Source organism: Cryptomeria japonica, chromosome 11, assembly GCF_030272615.1.
Source record: "Cryptomeria japonica chromosome 11, Sugi_1.0, whole genome shotgun sequence".
Classification (NCBI taxonomy): domain Eukaryota; kingdom Viridiplantae; phylum Streptophyta; class Pinopsida; order Cupressales; family Cupressaceae; genus Cryptomeria; species Cryptomeria japonica.
Genome location: NC_081415.1, coordinates 655,584,236 through 655,603,540, shown reverse-complemented (window position 1 = coordinate 655,603,540; position 19,305 = coordinate 655,584,236). Strand labels below are relative to the sequence as shown.

Here is a 19,305-nt window from a genome sequence, read left to right as displayed (position 1 = left end):
CACTTTTCTTTGAAAGAGGCAAGTAATAAATCCTCCGAGGCTATCACTTTTCTTAGACCTTTGTTCAATGTTTGGTCAGGAAGAAGCAGATTAATGGATAAGCTGGATACTGCAATGTTGTATAGTGATGAGTTCCCTCCCAAGATCAGTGACACTAAAGACATGGTGGAGGTAATCAATGCAGCTTATGCATTTTTCACAAGGAAGGATGTGCTTATAAATGAAAAATTGCAGACATTTGGGGAAGGTTACAGTACATTGGTGCCTTCAATTTATGGAAGTAATGGAGAATTGAAATTAGTTTCTGATTGGACCAACAAGTTTGATTTGATTTTGGAGGGAGAAGAAATAATCAAGCATATAGATGATCAGGTTGATGTTGATTTCCTTAACGATATGCTTGATTCACTGTTCAAGGTTGAGGTTGACCATACAAAGTTTATTGTTGAGGCCAAGGCAGTTACATATGCCAGATGGACAGAGTCAATTGCAAAGTTGCAAGAGGTAAAGGCATTCAGTTGGCCAACAGACAAAGAGGTGGACAGGTGGCAAGCCATGCTAAAGAAAAAGAAGACATGTCAGGTTGCTAGTGCTACCCAATATTCCTCAAAGTAATCCTAAGCTTGTTACATCCTCATCTTATAAAAGGATTCCAAGATTAATTTGAGAGGGATGGCCACTTGTTTTTTTGATCGGTGGAGAGGGATGGCCAGTTGGCCACTTTTATTGATGTTGAAAACTCTGATATAATTATAATAGTTCAACTGCTCAAGAATTTGATAAGTGCATAGTTGAATCGCATTTTGAATTTACTTTGTGATATCATTATGAATATAATATCAATATCATTTGCAGTTTGAGATCTTCACATAATTGTCTTTGTGTTGAATTTATGTTTTCACTGTGAATTGAATGGTCAAGGGTTTTTCAATTTACATATCTGCAAGGAAGATTATGGAATTATTCTAGGATTTCTTTCAAGGAAAGAATTAATTTCTTGGGGCAGTTTCAGTGAAATCATTTTTTTTAATACAAATATGATGATTATATCATTTGTATCAATCTGGGTTGTGTATGTAATGACATATTCACTCATGTTTATTTGCAAATGAATCTTATTGAAGTTTATTATCAGGTTGTCTTTGAATTGTAAGTGACTCTATGCCCTAGGATAATGCACTGGTATGTTGTCTTGATGAAGTGACCTTCCAATTATAGTAGTTGATTCATTGTGGGTGAATATGTTTTCTTGTTTGCCTTTGATTATGAAAGTGTGATTTTTTTGAGATTTGATTTAATGATTGCATTCTTTTTATATTAGATTTGATTAGATTTTGGATCTACCCTCATTTGTGTTTCATTATTACATCTTGTTTAGGGTTTGGGTTTTCATTGTCTTGTATATATTTGATCTCACCTACCCAACCTTAGACTATGTTCTTACTTCTTTGTCTATAACGTCTATCATGGAATTGGATCCCCAAAAGATATTCCCTTTAATTGAGTTGCATGCATGTTTTACTAATTATGTTGTATTCCTATCTATTGTGGTGTCCAGATCCTTTCATTCTTAATACTCTTATGATTTTATATGCTATGGATGTTAATGTAATATATATGAAGGATTTATATCATGTACATGTTTTCCCTCCTTCATAAAGTTGACATTTACTTATACCTATAATCAACATGTATCTCGACCTTTGTATCCTTGCCATTATATATATATATATATATATATATATATTCCTCTGTGAACATTCAAGATTTCTTGTATCTTATCCATCGATATGTTCGACAAGTTTTCTGGGACCTCAAAACCCTCTTCCCTTAAGTAATCTGCCCACTAGTTACAATGAGGTGCATCCTTAATATGATTCCAGACTAACATAAATTCCACATTCCTGGGCATAATAGGAAGCATTAAATGAAAAATTACATACACCATAACAATGCAAGAAATGAAAAAACTCTTTATTCTATTCATTTGAAAGATGATAGAATTATACACCAGAGAGAAATAGATTAGAATTTAATTTCTATTGAATAAAATTACCACTTCTGTCACAAAATAAATTTACATATAACTCCTTTAAGAACCTGCACAAATCTAGACACTAAATGCTTTCCATTTGCTCTGTAAATGACTGTACAACTTGCTCCCTTTACCTAGACTCACTATTGGAACCAGAAAAGAAACCCTTCTAATGGCCTTGATTTCCCTTTTTATAGAAGAAAAGGCAGCAACAAGCTTCAGGCCAAGAGACACATGTCAACAAAACATTTACTCTCAGCAATTAGGCCTAAATGACCACATGCAATTCTATTACAAAAATATTTTTTATCCATGCGCTGGCCGTGAATCAAAATTTTCAATTGAAAATTGGTAGAAGCAAAACTGCTTGAGCCATGCCATTATCACCCTGATGCCTTCAGATGGAGTGTGAGATGTTACGTTCTGTCCAACAGATTGTTTCCCTTCTCAGAAGGGATACTGGGACCTGGCAAGAAGTAAACTCACCCCTAAAATAGAGGAGGAGCTTCAACCTTCATGCCTAGGAACAGAGAAAATGGAAAGAGGAGCTCGAGCCTTCATGCTCAGGATCAGAGAAAGTGGAAAGAGGAGATTTAGGGTAAACATAATATGTTGGGGAGGGGTCACAACTTCCATGTCATCACAAAGATGGCTGGTTGCTACTCCCCACCCAAACAAATCCTTCTTTCATTCCTCTGCGAGATCCTTCTTCAAACCCCCTACCATCCTGTGGCAGAGTAGAAGCGAAGGATGTACCATGCGTGGTCTTTCTTGATAAGAAAAGGATTTCATGCCCCCTCTGGCAATCCTTCTCACTTTCACAACCCCTCTGACAATAAACAAACTCGCATAGGAGAAAAACAAACAAACACCCATCTGGTATCACAGAGAACACAACAACTCCATGCATGATCTTGCTCAAACATCATCTTCCTTTCTGAGGAAAAAACCACTCTCAGAAAATGAAAAAGGTTTCTTTTCTCTTCTACCAATTAAGTCACCACTCTATTGTATTTATAACTTTTTAACACTTCATCTGGTGATGCTCATTCACGTGAAAAATCATCATTTTGGTGCTTGTCAACGTGACTCTAGACTCTAGAAGTCATGCCTATCAAATCCACCGCTCCTGCTAAGGCTCATCTTATGTGAATGATTTTGTTATGATTTTATTCCTCCTTCATTGTACAAATTCTTCTTCAGAATCTCTAACAACAAGCAACCTCTGATTTCTTAGAGAAATCCGTGATCTCCCATCTCTAACTCAGAAGCTATCCAACCCTTTTATGCCTATGAAACTGTCGTCCTCGCTTGTCTAATCAACCTTGACTAAGGAGAAACCCTCAAACTAGTCCCTCGAGAATGAGTTGGCATCCAAGCCTTAAAAATTCCTTGTACATATTAGCTTGCCACCACAGTTGTCGCTATCTCTCATGTTTGTTTAATGTTAGCATTTTTAGGTCGTGAGCTAGCGACTAGATAGTTTGTGGTTAAGTTGTATGGTTATCGCCAACTTGCGAGGTTAAATGTCTGAAGACGTGATCAAGCAGCGAGTTGGTGACAAGTTGGTTTGGGTTTACATCGTGAGGTCTCTAGCTTTTTGGGTGTTAGCATTTTATGTTAGTGAGCTGGAGATTGTTAATGAAATTGCTTTGGTCGCGAGGTCTCGAGTTGGTCTGATGTCATACATTATAGCCGCGAGAGTTAGCGAGTAACTCATTTCATACAGTTGTTGCTAGCTCTCATGTTTGTTTAATGTTAGCATTTTTAGGTCGCGAGCTAGCGACTAGACAATTTGTGGTTAAGTTTTATGGTTATCACCAGCTCTCGAAGTCAAATGTCTGAAGACCTGATCAAGCCACGAGCTTGCGAGTGAAGTGCTAGCGGTTAAGAGATAAACAGTTTTATGTTGGTGAGTACACGACAAGGGTTAAAGTGGCCACTATCTCCAAGTCGCTACGGTGATGAGGACTTAACATTTTGTGGTCGAGAATTGGCGAGTGATGGTTCAGTTGCCCTCAATCGCTAGATCTCGAGGTTATGAAGGCTTAGCATTTTCAGCTTGCGAGCTAGAGATAGAGTCGTAAGGGCTTGTCGCTGGGTCGTGAGATTTTCTAATGGGTAGTCTTTCAAGTAGAGGGTTGACGACTGTGTGCCACGTGTTTTAATGACTTGATGGGGACTGCTGAGGTGCCAATATATTTTTTTTACATTTTGGAAAAAGGTTGAAATCGCCAATATTTTTTTTTATGGTTTGAAAATAGGTTGAAATCGCCAATTTTTTTTTTTTATGGTTTGAAAATAGGTTGAAATCACCAATAACTTTTTTTAATGGTTTGAAAATAGGTTGAAATTGCTAATGCAAATATTTTTCCTGGTTTTAAAAACATTACAATTCGCCCATGCAAATTTTTTTTTGGTTTGAAAAACATTACAATTTGCTATGATTTTTCACAAACTTTGAGCAATCATGGATGATTCACCAATGGAGATTATTATTTATTCTCCGTAAACTGCAAAATTTTGCCAGTAAAATTAAAATATTCCTCGACAATTATACAACTTTCGCCAGGTTTTTACACCTTGTCTGAGGTGGGGGTTTCTTAAAGTTTTCCCTGCCACCAATGGATCATGTGTGTGAAAATTTTAAGGGATCTTTAAGATAAAACACATGTAATACAAAATGAAAGAAAAAAGAACAAACTACAAGAATTTGTGAAGAAAACTATTATAATATTTTGAGTGATGATGATGATATCTTGGATATTGATGTTGATAATAATTCTAGATTAATTTGATGATTCATTTTTAATTGATATTTTACCTTTTGATTATTCTTTGTTTGTTGTGCTTTAACATAGCATGTTTCAAATTTGGCATTACCTTGCATGGGGGGCATCTATCTTATATCATACACTTGATATGTTTGAGTTTACGTCATCTTTTCGTATTGCTACAACCTTGCATTTCTTACTATGCTCTTTTTTCTTATGCCTATCAAATTGGTTTCTTATTTTCCTTGTTGCATCCTACTTTTATGATTGTTATGTATCCTTTACCATGATGGTTCACTTATGATTCACATGTTTCTTTGCTTATTCCTTTCATGTTTATTTCTTATGATCATATGGTTATGTCTTATGATACTTATCACAATATTTACCATAGTTTGACTACATGCTTATGATATTTACATACTTTGATTACATTTTTATGATATATGGTTATTTTCTTGGCATTGTCTCAAGCTTATATTACTCCTATGTGTATATGGTTATTTCTTATATCTTATATTATCATATTATGTTTTGTTGCCATATCTCCTATTATATTAGGGGAACTATGTCTTTCCCATTCTATATATGGAAGTATTGATTGTCCTATTGTGCTTCAAGTGATATATTTAGATTGGAGGTATCATACTTTCCTTATATTATTTTGTGCTTTATAATGTTCCTTAGATTGGAGGCACCACATTTTCTCCATCCTATTGTTTAATTGTATTTTTTTCATGTTTTACGAGCTACATTAGAGACACAATCTCTTACCTGTACCACTTAAATTATGTCCTTGAGGCTAATTTCCACTTTATAATTGGCCCATACTAGGGGCAACCTCATACCTTGATTATCCCCTTCACCCTATATGTTTTACATGTTTATCATTTCATCATTTCTTACTTGTATGTCATATAATACTATTCTTGACACTTGTTTTACATGCTTCATGCACTTACACGGTTAAATATCCTTAGATTATATCTAATTTTCATGTAATTTTACCCTTCCTCCAATTCCTTGCACATATTACATACAACCAATTAGGGGGCATATATTATCACTAACATTCATATAATGGCATTTCAAGTGGGCACTAGTGTTATATATAAACTTATCATTATAACTAGATGAATCATAACCACACAATATGGTAGTGCCTAATGTGGCATACCATCCTATTTTCATAGCACTAGGTAGAGTATTACCACACCACTTTTTATACACACAATTTCCTAACTCCACTCTCTCTCTATTCCTTTTTTTTCCCTAGATAGTTGAAGCAAATTTAAAATTTGAGCCTATTCTACTTGTGAGATCTTATTGCATATTGTAGACGTCTAAAATTAATTAAATTAATATTTAATTAATTTAAGCCTCTCCACATAATTTAATTGTGTTGGTCCCTTTCTTCTTAAAATTAATTAAATCAAATTTAATTAATTTTATCACTATAGTCCAATAATTAATTTATCAATAAATTAATTATTCTCCCATTCTTCTAAAGTCCTCAAATTAATTAATTCTTCTAAATTCTCTTTAGTTAATTAATTCAAATTAATTAACTGAGCTAATCATGTGATTCCTACAAATCATTTCTTCCAATTCTCACTTAGCCTAATTAATTCTTCTAGAAGCATTCTTATCATTATCCTCCAATTTTTATATTCCTCCACTCATTATCTCTCCTCAACATCCTCCTAACTTTCCCACTTGCACTCTAATCACTCATTAAACCACCTAATCAATCTCCTTAATTATTTTCACATCCCTAATCACCTTGATCCTTTCAAAGAAATTTGAAAATTCTTTGAATCTCCTCATGCATCCTCTTCCCAATGAATTTTAATTCCTTTATCCATTTACTCTTCCCACACATCATCTTATTTTGGAATTTTCAATTCCTCCTTTCTTTCCCCAAGGAATTTTATATTCCTTTTTCTCTTCCCAATGTACTTGGGAGCTCTTTTCCATGAATCTTGAGAAGTGTAGAGATAAGAAATGCCTTTATAGAAAATCTCTTGCATCTCCCACCTTGTCCTCTCAATCCTCCCCTCCTCTTTCTTTCAATCCCAACCCTTCATCACAAAATCAATCTTGGCCCTCAATTTTGGCCTCCTCCAATCTATAAATTGGAGTCTCCTCTCTTAAAAAATCATCCACTTTTCATCTAATCTTATGTTGTCCATTTGAGATCCAAAATCATACATCATGCCATCGTAATGCCAAAATCTTTCCTCATAATCCAAACTATCACACCCATGGCCATTGTTTGAATCCATTCCCACCTTGTTGTGTAGTGGAGAGCATTCCACAATCCTATCAAAGAGCCAATCCAACCAAGTGGAGAAGGGGCACATTCTTCACTTTACCTAAGGTTCAATCCGAGGGAGGAGAAGAAGGTATAAGAGTATCATTTGTATTTTCATTATTTATTTGTGTTTTTATGATTAATATATGCATGTGAGCACTCTAACCATTTTCTCATCTTCACATATCTTTTAGCTATTTTGTAGATTCCTATAGAGCACAAATACTAAGGGAAGGATGGATATAAAAATAGATCTTGAATGCATCCATTACTTTACATGGACCCCATATTCTTTTATGTTTTAATATTTACATTTAATTTATGTTTGTGAGTGCTCATATACTTAGAAATACACGTTCATTTTAGGATTCACATGCACCTCAAAGTGGAAGAGAAAGGTAAAGGAAAAAATTGCATACCCATGCCAATTTTAGCTTAGTTTTTGGGCCCATTTTGAGGGAACATCTTAATGCAATTACATAATGACATGTAGCACACTTTTGTGCTAAGTTTGGTGCCTTCCTCAAGTCATATTTACTTTGGATTAAGATCTATAAGATACTAAGCATCAGTCATGAAAGATATAATATTACAAAAAATAAATATAATTTTAGAATATACAAAGATTAGTAAATCACACAAGAACTATGTGGGGACAACCTTATGATCAAAACTCACAAAATAATCATTATTTTACTCGAGAAAAAGTTATAATGTTTATCAACCAAAGTCAAGAACTCAAGTTCCACAATCTCTCCTCCCATTCTCGTAACACCTCAATAACTCTTGCAATAATACTAAATTATCTCACACATCCAATGCTATATATAAATTATTTAATATATTTTCAATGTATTCTCCCCTACTTAAGGTGAACCCCAGATAGGCTAGTTGACATATATCTCAATGAGAGATTTGTGACTTTTCACAAAACAATCAATTAGTATTATTTATGTTAATTAACAAATTAATTAAATTTTATGAAACAATATAGTATGCACTTACTGATAACTCAATGATGAACGGTGAGTACCAAACCGGTAATGAGAAGGGGGGGTGAATCAGTACAGGCACATAAACTTTTTCCTAACCGGTTTGACTGTAAACAATGAACTTGACTGGCAATCACTAACACCGGTCAGAACCAGATTACTACCGGTTAAGCACAATGATACTGGGAAAGACATAAACCAGCAACACTTAGCTTTCCATACAACCTACTCCCTCATTTCCACTTTATCCTTATGCATAAACAGATAATCTATCATCAGAGATACGATAATTTACTAGCATAACATGATTCACCACTTGACAGAAAATAACAAAGCATCACATGAAAGAGGCATCAAACATGACACACATATTTTTCACGTGGAAACCCAACTGGGAAAAACCACGGTGGGGATGAATACCCACAAGCTGTTTTTGAACTCTTTAGAAGTCCGCTCTGTTAGGAGCCTAGTCTGGTTAAAGATTGTTACAACAGGTTCTGTTAGGGATCACCCAGTTAAGGGATGGCTAGAATACCCGGTTAAGGGTTAAACCCTGTTAGAGGTTACCTTGTTAGAGGATTTTATGAACTCAATGGCTTTGAGTCACCCTGTTAAAGGATTTACAACAAGCTGGTTAAAGCTACTCAGTTATGGGATTTTCCAACTGTTGAAGTAGTTAAAGATCAATAGGTATTACAATGATCTGGTAATAGCACTCAATGCCAATGCAGATCCGCTTTAGTTCCTTCCTTTTGCACACACACTATGTAGGTATCAATCCTCTTATCTGATCTGGCAAGAATCACGTATCTCTGCACTTAGATACACACACAACATTTGCCAACAACCTCAACATGAAACACAACATCGACCTTATAGAACACAGATAGGTTGGCAACATAAACCCTAAACCCTAAACACTTAGGTTGAGCAATTGATCGGTTCAATCCTGACCATTGAGCACTTTGCATTTGAATACAACGGTCTTGAATAGATCTCAAGACATTCTCCATCATTTGTTCGTCACCGCTTCATGGAGGCGATAACCCATCACACGTTCTCCACCGTTTGCAAAGACTGCACATTCCCGAGGTAGATAGGATCAATCTCCTTCATGCAAGATCCTTCACGTGCACGAGGCTGGCATGGCAACACGATCTGATCTCCATTACAATGCTAACTCATCACACAATGTCATTGGTTGAATCACACGGGCTTGGAACACTTCAACCGGAAACCCTGAAGGTAGGACTACCAAATTCCATGTACCAGATCTTGTTCCGACATACCGGTTTCGGTTCACAACATCATACCGGTTCACTTGGACAAGCATACCGCTTCACTTATTGCACATATACTGGTTTACACCACCATACCGGTTCTCTTTGCCAATTGCTTAACTTCAATATACTGGTTCACTTCTCAGCATATTGACATCAATGACAACATACAATATCATCATGTCATCATACTCTTGCACATATGCCAACACTTACATGGTGACATCTCCTCAGATTACATCTACTTTATATGTACTATTACCCCCTCCCCAATTAATGTAATCGATTGGGGGTTATATATTGTCACTAATTTCTTATGCTAATTTTTAGGTAATGACTAGTCCTATATAAAAGCTTATCATTATGGCTAGACAAATCTTGCCCACATGATATGGTTGTGCTTGATATGTCATACCATCCTACTACTACTGCAATAGGTAGAGTATTACCACATCACTTTTCATACACACAAAATTTCCTAACCCACACTCTCTTTATTCCTACTTTCATTTCTTTGATAGTTGAAGCAAGTTTATGATTTGAGTCCATTGCACATATTTTTCCTATTTTTGTAGGTTCTTATGTAGCATAAATTCCAAAAAAAGGATAAACATAAAAATAGATTGAGTGGGTCCATTACTTCACATGGACCCCATATCCTTTTATGTTTGAACATTTACTTTTCATGTATACTTGTGAATGCTCATATACTTTGAAATACATGTTCACTTTAGGATTCACATGCATCTCAACGTGGGGGTAAAATGGAATGAAAAAAAATTCCATGTCCATTGCCAATTTCCATTTAGTTTTTGGGCTCATTTTGAGACAATGTCTTAATATGACTAGATATTGACAAATGACATACTTTTGTGCTAAGTTTGGCTCCTTCCTCAATCCCTATCTTTAAGGAATTAGGATCTATAGGCAATTAATCATTAAGCATGAAAGATAAAATATTACAAAAATAAATAACTAAAATATAAGTTGTAGAATACACAAAGATCAATACATTAGACAAAAACTAAGTAAACAAATTGTATGTTCAAAACCCAAAATAGTATCATTCTTTTACTTGGAAAAACTTTACAATGTTTACCAACCAATAGACTCAAGAACTCAAGTTCCACAATCTCTCCTCCTATTCTTCTAGTACCTAAGTACCGTTTGAAATTATATTAAATTCCTTTCCACACATGTCTAATGATATATGCAAATTATTCAATACATTTTCAATGTACTCTCCCCTATTAAGGTAAACTCCAAAAGGAATAGTTGGTATAATTCTCAATCACGAATTGAAAAGTTCCACCAAATAACCAATTAAGATTATTTGAGTCAATTAATAAATCAATCAACACTTATGAAATAATACTTTATAAATCATCCCTAACTCATATTTAATTTTCTAAAAATGGTCATTTTCGTTTATCATTTTCTTATTTAAGTAAATTAATTGTACAATTATCACTTACATTTATTAATTTACCTAAATTAATCTTACTTTTGCCTCTTAAAATACCTAAATTAAAAATAATTTTATTTAAATTTACTATTGAATATTATCATCTAATTTAATTGAAAATTATATAGGTTGATCCTTGTAAAAATAATGTATGATTTATTTATATGCATATTCTTAAGGAACGTTTAATTCTTCACGATAGTAATACTTTTTTTTAGGTTACTTGACATTGTATATAAAATTAAAAGACAATAAAAGTATTTTAATATATATTTAAATGATAATAATGAGTATAAATATCTTAAATACATGGTCTCTATAGGTGGCGTAGCTGGCAAAGGGCTTTGGGTTTTTCTCATATAGATCTCGAGGTCAATTCTTATTGTCTAGACTTAATTGACATCATGACTCAGAGGTGGTTGTGATCATCCTAAATAATTAGTAAACCCCGAGGCAAGTCTAGACCTAATTGACATCATGACTCGGAAGTGGTTGTGATCATCCTAAAGAATTAATAATGCTTGACACAAAATTGGACGCACCTTGATAAATAAGACAATCAATATTTGAATATTACCTCCCAAACTACAACACTAAATCTTCATCACTAAAATCAACACAAAAATATACAAACAGGGGCCTAAGATACAAACCATCACAATTTCCTTCCATCAAGCAGGCTTAAAAAGTGTAAATTAGCCGTACTTGTGAACCCATGTTGAATGACAGAGCTTGTGCTTATACATCTCTCTAAGGCTACCCATTTGGACCAACACTGAAGGCAATACCAAAAAGAGCTAAGGGACAAGTTGGCATATGACAAGTTTCTTCTGCCTTTTAGCCTTTGTGTATTTTTTGAAGTGTTTTTTTTGTTATCCATCTCCACTCTTTTCTTACTAATGTAAGGCTAAATGGAACACACCAATCCAGAGGAAAAAACAAGATGAAGATCAAAACAAGCCAAGAAAGGAAGAAGAAGACTATGACGAGAGAACAGGGTATTTAACTGTGCACGACAAAAACCCAAGAAGCAAATGGGTATCCAACGAACCCACTCCCACTACTTTTGATTGTGACTGTCTGTCTGGGGCTCTGAGTCAGGGGTATATTTCCATTGTCAATGGAGCCGAGTAGGACAGGAACCAGGAAGTGAGGTGTGGGAACTACAAGGTACATTACATGGCACTACATTTAGTGTTCTATTCTTATCCTCACATAGTCACTTTCGCTTTTATAAGCACTGGGTATATATTTACTCTTTGTAAAATATCTTAGAGCAATGCTTCTATAGATTCTCTTCGTAATAGAGTTTGAGACCCCATTGGATTCCTGTACTTTGGCCTATCACAAAATGCCAAATGAGTCGGCATGTGGGTTGGCCCCTTGAATGGTGCATGGAGGTAAGGAGATGGTTTGCAGCATTTGTCCTTAATGGACAGTGATAGTTTATGTATGCATGAATTGCAGAGGGTGTCATTTTTTGCTCAGCTGATTATTAGGCCATGGATGATTGAGATGATTGCGATCCTGACGTGTATTGATCCAATCTTGTACCTGGGATTTCGCACTTAGTTGTCATGTCCATTGACAGGGGAAGTTTTGGGCTTGTCTGCGAACCTCAGGTTCATTACAGAGGATGAGGTGGTTCTAATTTTGGGACTGAGTTAACAGTTTTGCTTATTTCAGATGGGAGATCATACCCTTGTATTTGCATTCCAGGAAGCATTTTTGGTTTGGGGATCATAGTCCTTGATGCTTTCCGTGATTGTTTTGTTGGTTCGGTGTCACTGGCTGCTGCATTGTTGGCAACTGCTCTCTCATTTGGAGAAAACGGAAAAGCATTTTTTGGGTAGCATTGAGGGTATTGAATTGAAAATGAGTGGCTGGTCCAGCTTTAACTTTACAGTTCACTTTTTGTGTCTCGATCCTGTGATCTGCTTGCAGTACCGGGATACAAACACTATTCGACAGTGACTTCTGAATGTACTGCTGAATGGCTTGAGCCCGAATTTATATTGGGCTAATCTATTTGACAGGAGAGGAAATATCACCGTGTCATGTGTGCCTTAGGTACTGTAAGTTGTGGATCATTGGGGTTTTTATTCAGAGTGCAGTATGGTGATGCTGAGACAGGTAGTTCCATTCGATAATGAATGTGCTGCTGTCTCTCAGAGGCTCATAGAAGCTGCTCTTCAAGGTGACATAGATACTGTAGTTGATTGCTTAGGTAATGCTCTTGTAGATGTGAATTACATTGGGACCGTTTCCCTACGAGTAAAGTGTACAGAAACTGTTCTTCATGAAGAGGCACCGGATGAAGTGAAAACTGGGTATGAAGAGTTTAAAACTGATGTCACTGCCCTCTTTGCAGCTGCTCACGCAGGTCATGTTGACATTACACGGAGACTTCTGGTAAGCTAGAAGCCAAGCCAACTTGATGTTTTGATGATTTGGATCTCTCGGTGCTGTTAAAATTAGCTAGAAGCCAACTTGATTTTTTGATGATTTGGATCTTTCGGTGCTGTTAAAATTTCATCAATATTCAATATATAAAGACGGTATAGTGCTCTTAATTATATTCAACTCATATATTCCTCAAAAGTGTGATCATATTACCATATTGTGTCGCTTTTCTTTCTAGAAAACATTTTGAGAACTGCTGTTTTGGGGGCTTTGGTAGGATGGGTGAGATTTCTCTTACGAAAGTATGCTAGTCCACAGTAGGTAGTGTGCACATCTTTTACTGTTTCCTTTTGAATTTACTGCCATTCCTAGTAACTTATTTTCACATCTTGATATTTCACACAATTAGATCAATTGCTAAACATGGTTCCTTTTAGCTAAAGAGGTTCTGGAAGACGAACTCGTGAGTATCTTCTTGGAAAATGAACTCTTAAATATCGTTTTTCCAATAATTGAGATAGCATTTAAATGATCTATCGTTGAAATGTTATACCCGGCAAGCTTTTTCAATATTTTGATCTCAGTCTATATGATTTTAACATAGGATCTATTCAAAATGTGCTCAGTTGTTCAAATGAGTGATGATTTGGTTTTTTCAGTTCTTTATTTCCAAGGTTTGTATTATGCATCTCCTAAGGCTTTCATATTTAAGAGTAGTAGTCAAATGCCTTATCTCTCACTGAAGTTGATTGATGGGAACCTGGATGTATAAAATATAAGCAAATATCCTCAAAGGAGCATGTTGGAGCATGTTGGATTCAAGAATACAGGATAGTACAAGTTTTTTAGTTTTGAAAATTATGCTTCTATATCGTTGTTCTTCAATATGCTTAGAATAAAAAGTATTGGCATTTTTTTTCCGTGTTTAATATAACATTGCACTTTCCATACTTATATAGGGAATTGTACATTAGTTTCAAAAAGAATGAGACACATTTGTGTGCCCGATTAAATTTGTTGCTGATACATTCCTTCTCCCTGAGCAATCTGTTTGTTTTTTGCTTGTTTTTTTCTTTTAATATTTGAGATTTTCTTTAAATGTTCCAAGTTGTGAGGTGTTTAATTTAGCATTTGGTAAGAAATGAACAGGAGAATGAAAAATAACTGATCCATCAAAATTTGACCTCTTTGCAGTCAGCTGGTTCAGATGTCAATCAGAAGCTGTTTAGAGGCTATGCAACAACTGCTGCTGCTCGAGAAGGCCACCATCAACTACTAGGTCTCCTCCTTAAAGCAGGAGCCTCTCAACCAGCCTGTGAGGATGCTCTATTGGAAGCATGTCTCTATGGTCAGCCTAAAGCTGCTGAATTATTAATCAGCTCTGAAATGACCAGGCCAGATGTTTCTGCACATGCATTAGTGTATGCTAGCTGTCGTGGCTTCATCGATATTGTTGCAATATTAATCAAGGCATAACCAATATTTTCATCTTTTGGCTGTGCTTTTTTGTATAAAGCACATGAAATCTTGATGATGCTTCTTTGTTTGTTGTCTTGTGAAATGTGGTTAATCTCATGAGAAATTTGATTACAGAAATTGACTTCATTCAAGGGAAAAAGGGGGTTGATGTGAACAATGAATGTCCATGACAGTGTTCTGGTCACTTTTGATTGTGCTATCATCTCCTAGATATTTGACATCCCGTGCTATTGCTGTGGTTGCTTTGCAGAATGGAGTTGATATAAATTCATGGGATAGGGCACTGCTGCGTTCTGCCAAGCCTGCTTTATATGCAAATGTGGACTGTACACCACTCATTGCTGCCATTGTCAGCCGGCAAGCTCCTGTTGTGAAGTATTTGTTGGAGGTGATTAACTTTATTATGACAAGGTTGAATTTAATAGAAATGTTCAAACTCCTTTTCAAGATATTCTTATACTGCAACTTTTTTGAAATTACGAGTTTTAGAAAGGCCAGTATTATAATACAGTTGCATGTCTTTTGTTGTTGAAATGGAAAATGTTGTTTTATTTGGACTCAATTCAAAGTGATTGTGCAGCTTGTGCATATTTGAATCTATGATTAAAACAAGTTTAACATGAAAACTAATTTTTTTCTCTTCTCATGTTTTCAATAATAATTATTTGCTGCTGTTGAAAATTGTAGATGGGGGCTAAGACAAATTGTAAATTTAGCCTTGGAGCTTGGTCGTGGGATAGAGCATCTGGTGAAGAGCTGCGTGTTGGGGCAAGTCTGGCAGAGCCCTATAATGAAGCATGGTGTTCAGTTGAATACTTTGAAGCAAAGGGAGAAATTCTAAAGATGTTGCTTGGATACATATCCCCTGATAGTGAGCATCATGGAAGAACACTTATATGTCATGCAGTCCTTTGCCGTAACTCAGGTGCAATTCGTGTGCTTTTAGATGCTGGTGCAAATGCCGAGTTTTGTGTAAGAACAAATAATGGACATGAGTTTCGTCCTCTTCACATGGCTGCTAGAATGGGCTGTCTTGCTATTGTAAGGCAGTTCATAGAACATGGATGTGACCTGAATGCAAGAACAGAAATGGGCGAAACTGCATTGATGCTATGTGCAAGAGCTAATCATCATGAGTGTTTCATGGAGCTACTGGTTGCAGGTGCTGATCTTGGGCTATTAAATAGGGCAGGACAAAGTGCAGTGAGCATAGCAGAAGACAGTGGGTTTGAGTCTTCTGTCCGTCAAGTTCTGTGTGCTACAATAAAGGAAGGAAAGAAAATAAAGTCAGGTGATCTCCAGGTTTTCTCTTCTCTTCATTTTGTTGCAAGATTTGGTGATGCTACGGTTCTTCGGAAACTTCTTGAACAGTCAGATATAAATCTGGATGAACAGGATAGGTATGGGTATTCTGCAGCCATGGTTGCTGCAAAAGAGGGACATATTGAGGCTTTCAAAGTTCTTATATTTGCAGGAGCTGATGTGAAGTTGAAGAGTAAGAAGGGTGAAACAGTTTTTGTCTTATCTCAACTCCATGGAAGCAAAGACCATTTAGAGAGAGTTCTCCTGGATGCAGTTCTGGCAAATAAGTTAAAGGAAGATGAATTTAAAGCTCTTCACTATGTAGCTCGAAGGGGTAATATTGAGGCACTAGGGCAACTCTTGAAGAAGGGTTCTGCAATTAATGCCTTCGATGAGGATGGCTACACTCCTCTAATGCTTGCTGCAAGAGAGGGACATGCAGATGCTTGCAAAATTCTACTTCAACGAGGATCTGATTGTCATCTGGTAAATCCCAGAGGGGAAACAGCTTTGGCACTTGCTAGGAGAAATAACTCATCAAAAGTTGCAGAGGGTGTAATATTGGATCATCTGGCACGGAAGTTTGTTTTTGCAGGCGAACAACTCTGCAAGCACACAAAACGGGGTAAAGGTTCTCCTCATATGAAAATGGTCCGAATGCTTAAATCTGGACTGCTTACATGGGGCAAATCCAGCAGAAGAAATGTTGTTTGCAAAGAAGCAGGTGTAGGACCAAGTATTGCATTTCGCAAGAATCGTTGCAAAGGTGATGCAGATAAACCACTTATATTTAGAATTGTGACTATCAAGGGAAGGGAGATTCATTTTGAGGCTGGAAGTGCTGCAAATGTGGAACTTTGGGTACGTGGAATCAATTTAATTGCAAAGGAAACGAGTACTTTGAATGGTAATGGAGCCAGGAAGTGAAGTTGTCATGGGAAGGTACATGAAGGACATTGTTTTAAAGTCGTCATAATACTCTCATTCAGCATATAAGGTGGAAAGTGATGGCGAATTTAAGTGAAAACTTTGCTTCTCATTCCATTGGCATACAAGTGACATTGCAATTTTCAGATGCTTTGACATTCCTTGAGAGGTTCAAGGTAGCATTCTAGAATCTAAATGTAGTTCCAAGTGTCCAATTTAAGAATGCATTAAAGACTAAGCATTCTCTAGGCTCCAATATGGTCAATTGGGGAGGTCGCCAACTGTAAACCATTTGAGAAAGCATGGCAGTGCCAAGTTTTTCATCCTTTTGAGAGGAATATAAAAAAATGATAGTGGGCATATAGATGTAGTTAGTCCAAGTTAATGCCTAAGTAAATCAAACTGTCGAAGTTGATCATGTGGTCAATTTTAGACTGAACCACCAAAAGCTCTGTGAATAGTCTCTGGGACATCTTAAAAAAATGTATGGACTGTAATTTCTGTATGGCAGCGCTCAAAATGGCTAAATAGGATTTGAAAGTACAATTCCATGGCATTGGAAGCTTATTTCGTTTGATATGAGTTTTGCTCTTTGAGGTGTTATACCTCCTGCTGATGTTGGAAAAGTTTATTTGCATAAGTCAGTTAGAAATCTGGATGGATGCTCTCATTGACAAAGAAATGGTAGGAGGTACAGGAAGAGAATTTTGAAGCAATACAACTTGCTATGTATAGTTCTGCATAGGAATCTAGAATTCGTTGGCTGCATCTTATTTTTTCTGTTATGCTTTGCAGCATTCTGATAACTCAATGTAGTAGGATATATTGTTTGCACAGATAGATGAATTTCATCTAATTCGTTCAATCCACTTGTAGAAACTCTTCAATCTGTGTATATTGTTTTTTCTTTTTGAATATTATATCTGCAAAACTTTCTCTGCTGAAAGAAAATTTATCTTCAACCTCTCAAATTGTCATTTAAAGTTCAACTAGGAAAATTCCAGAAATGTTATTTTTGGTAGAAATCGGCGCAGATAGATTTATTATGAATATATTCCAGTTAAACACGCATAAGTGGAGTCAACATTTTAGTAATTTCTCTACAATGTTGTTGTTTGTAGTAGTACAATATAAGCAAAGCTCACAAGTTTGTAAGTCACCCAAATCTTACATATACTTACCTTTTACTGAAACTGTTATTATAGATATCTTGTGTACCAACCTCTTAATATTTGGTTTGGCTTACACAATTTGAGATGATAGAGTTCATATTCTCAGATGTACAAACGTTTGATTAAGGTGAAGGTAGTTCTGCGTTGCAACAATAAAATTTCATAGATACGGTTATGGTATCTATATGCGAGCCACGTAGGTTGCACTATCATGCTTTTTTGGCATTTCTGTTCTATCAATTTCTGTCTGTCAATGCTAATAGAAATTTCTGTATCATTCTGCTATCTTCTTTTGGATGCTCCAAGGCCATGTGGGATATATGATTTAATGTTGCATTCGTTAATGTATGTGTAATTTTGATAATATACTTTTTCTTCCGATGAATCATAGAGTTTGATCTGAAATGTTGGACATTAAAAATCTATTCAATTTAATCCAAAAAAAAAAGAAAAGCTAAGAATATCATAAATTAGAAATTTCATGGTTATAATAATAGTACATGTCCGGTATATTTAGATCATAGAATTTATATTTTCAAGCTCTTGTCTGAATCTGACTTGCATGTGGTTCATTTTGTTGAAGGCATACTGATTGGAGGAAGGTAGTTTATTATTGGACAACCTTAACCCAGTATGTTAAGTAAATCTATAAGATGCTTCACATCCAGACGAAACACTAAAGTTGTTAAAGAGAATACCAGATATTACAGTGTGCCGCTCATATAGCAACATTAAATGCAAATGTACTACAAGGCTTGTCCATATGCCTGCATTTGCTGGTACAAAAAAATCCTTCTTCAGTAGCCTATATTATGGAAGAAGTTAGCTTGTTTCCCCTCCCTCCCCTGGGTGTTCATAACCCAAAAATCTGATGCATATTCATCTAGCATGGGTGATAAATATCCAGAACAAAGAACTAACCTACGTGATTCTCTTTCAGGCTGTGTCATTTAAGAGAGAGGATCTAATAGTTGAGCATCCTAATTTTGCACCTTTTAAAATTCTCTGAGGAAATTTCAAATCACTCCCAATTTTTTACAGCAGCTTGCCCCCTGCTTATAACCAAGGTTTCAGGGCCACATCAACATGCTTTTGCCAAGGTATCGAAAAGGCCCCAAATAGTGAGACCAATACTTGTGCACTAAGTCATGTTTTATTGGTG

General features: G+C 35.8%; 1 protein-coding gene across 1 annotated transcript; it reads left to right on the top strand.

Annotated features, from left to right (window-relative positions):
* Positions 1-11,665: 11,665 nt before the first annotated feature.
* On the top strand, positions 11,666-17,587 carry LOC131041193 (uncharacterized). Its single transcript, XM_057974198.2, has 4 exons — positions 11,666-13,272; positions 14,458-14,733; positions 14,993-15,130; positions 15,430-17,587. The coding sequence occupies exons 1-4, from the start codon at positions 12,976-12,978 to the stop codon at positions 16,969-16,971; spliced, it is 2,253 nt and encodes a 750-aa protein (XP_057830181.1). The 5' UTR covers positions 11,666-12,975; the 3' UTR covers positions 16,972-17,587.
* The last annotated feature ends 1,718 nt before the right edge of the window (positions 17,588-19,305 follow it).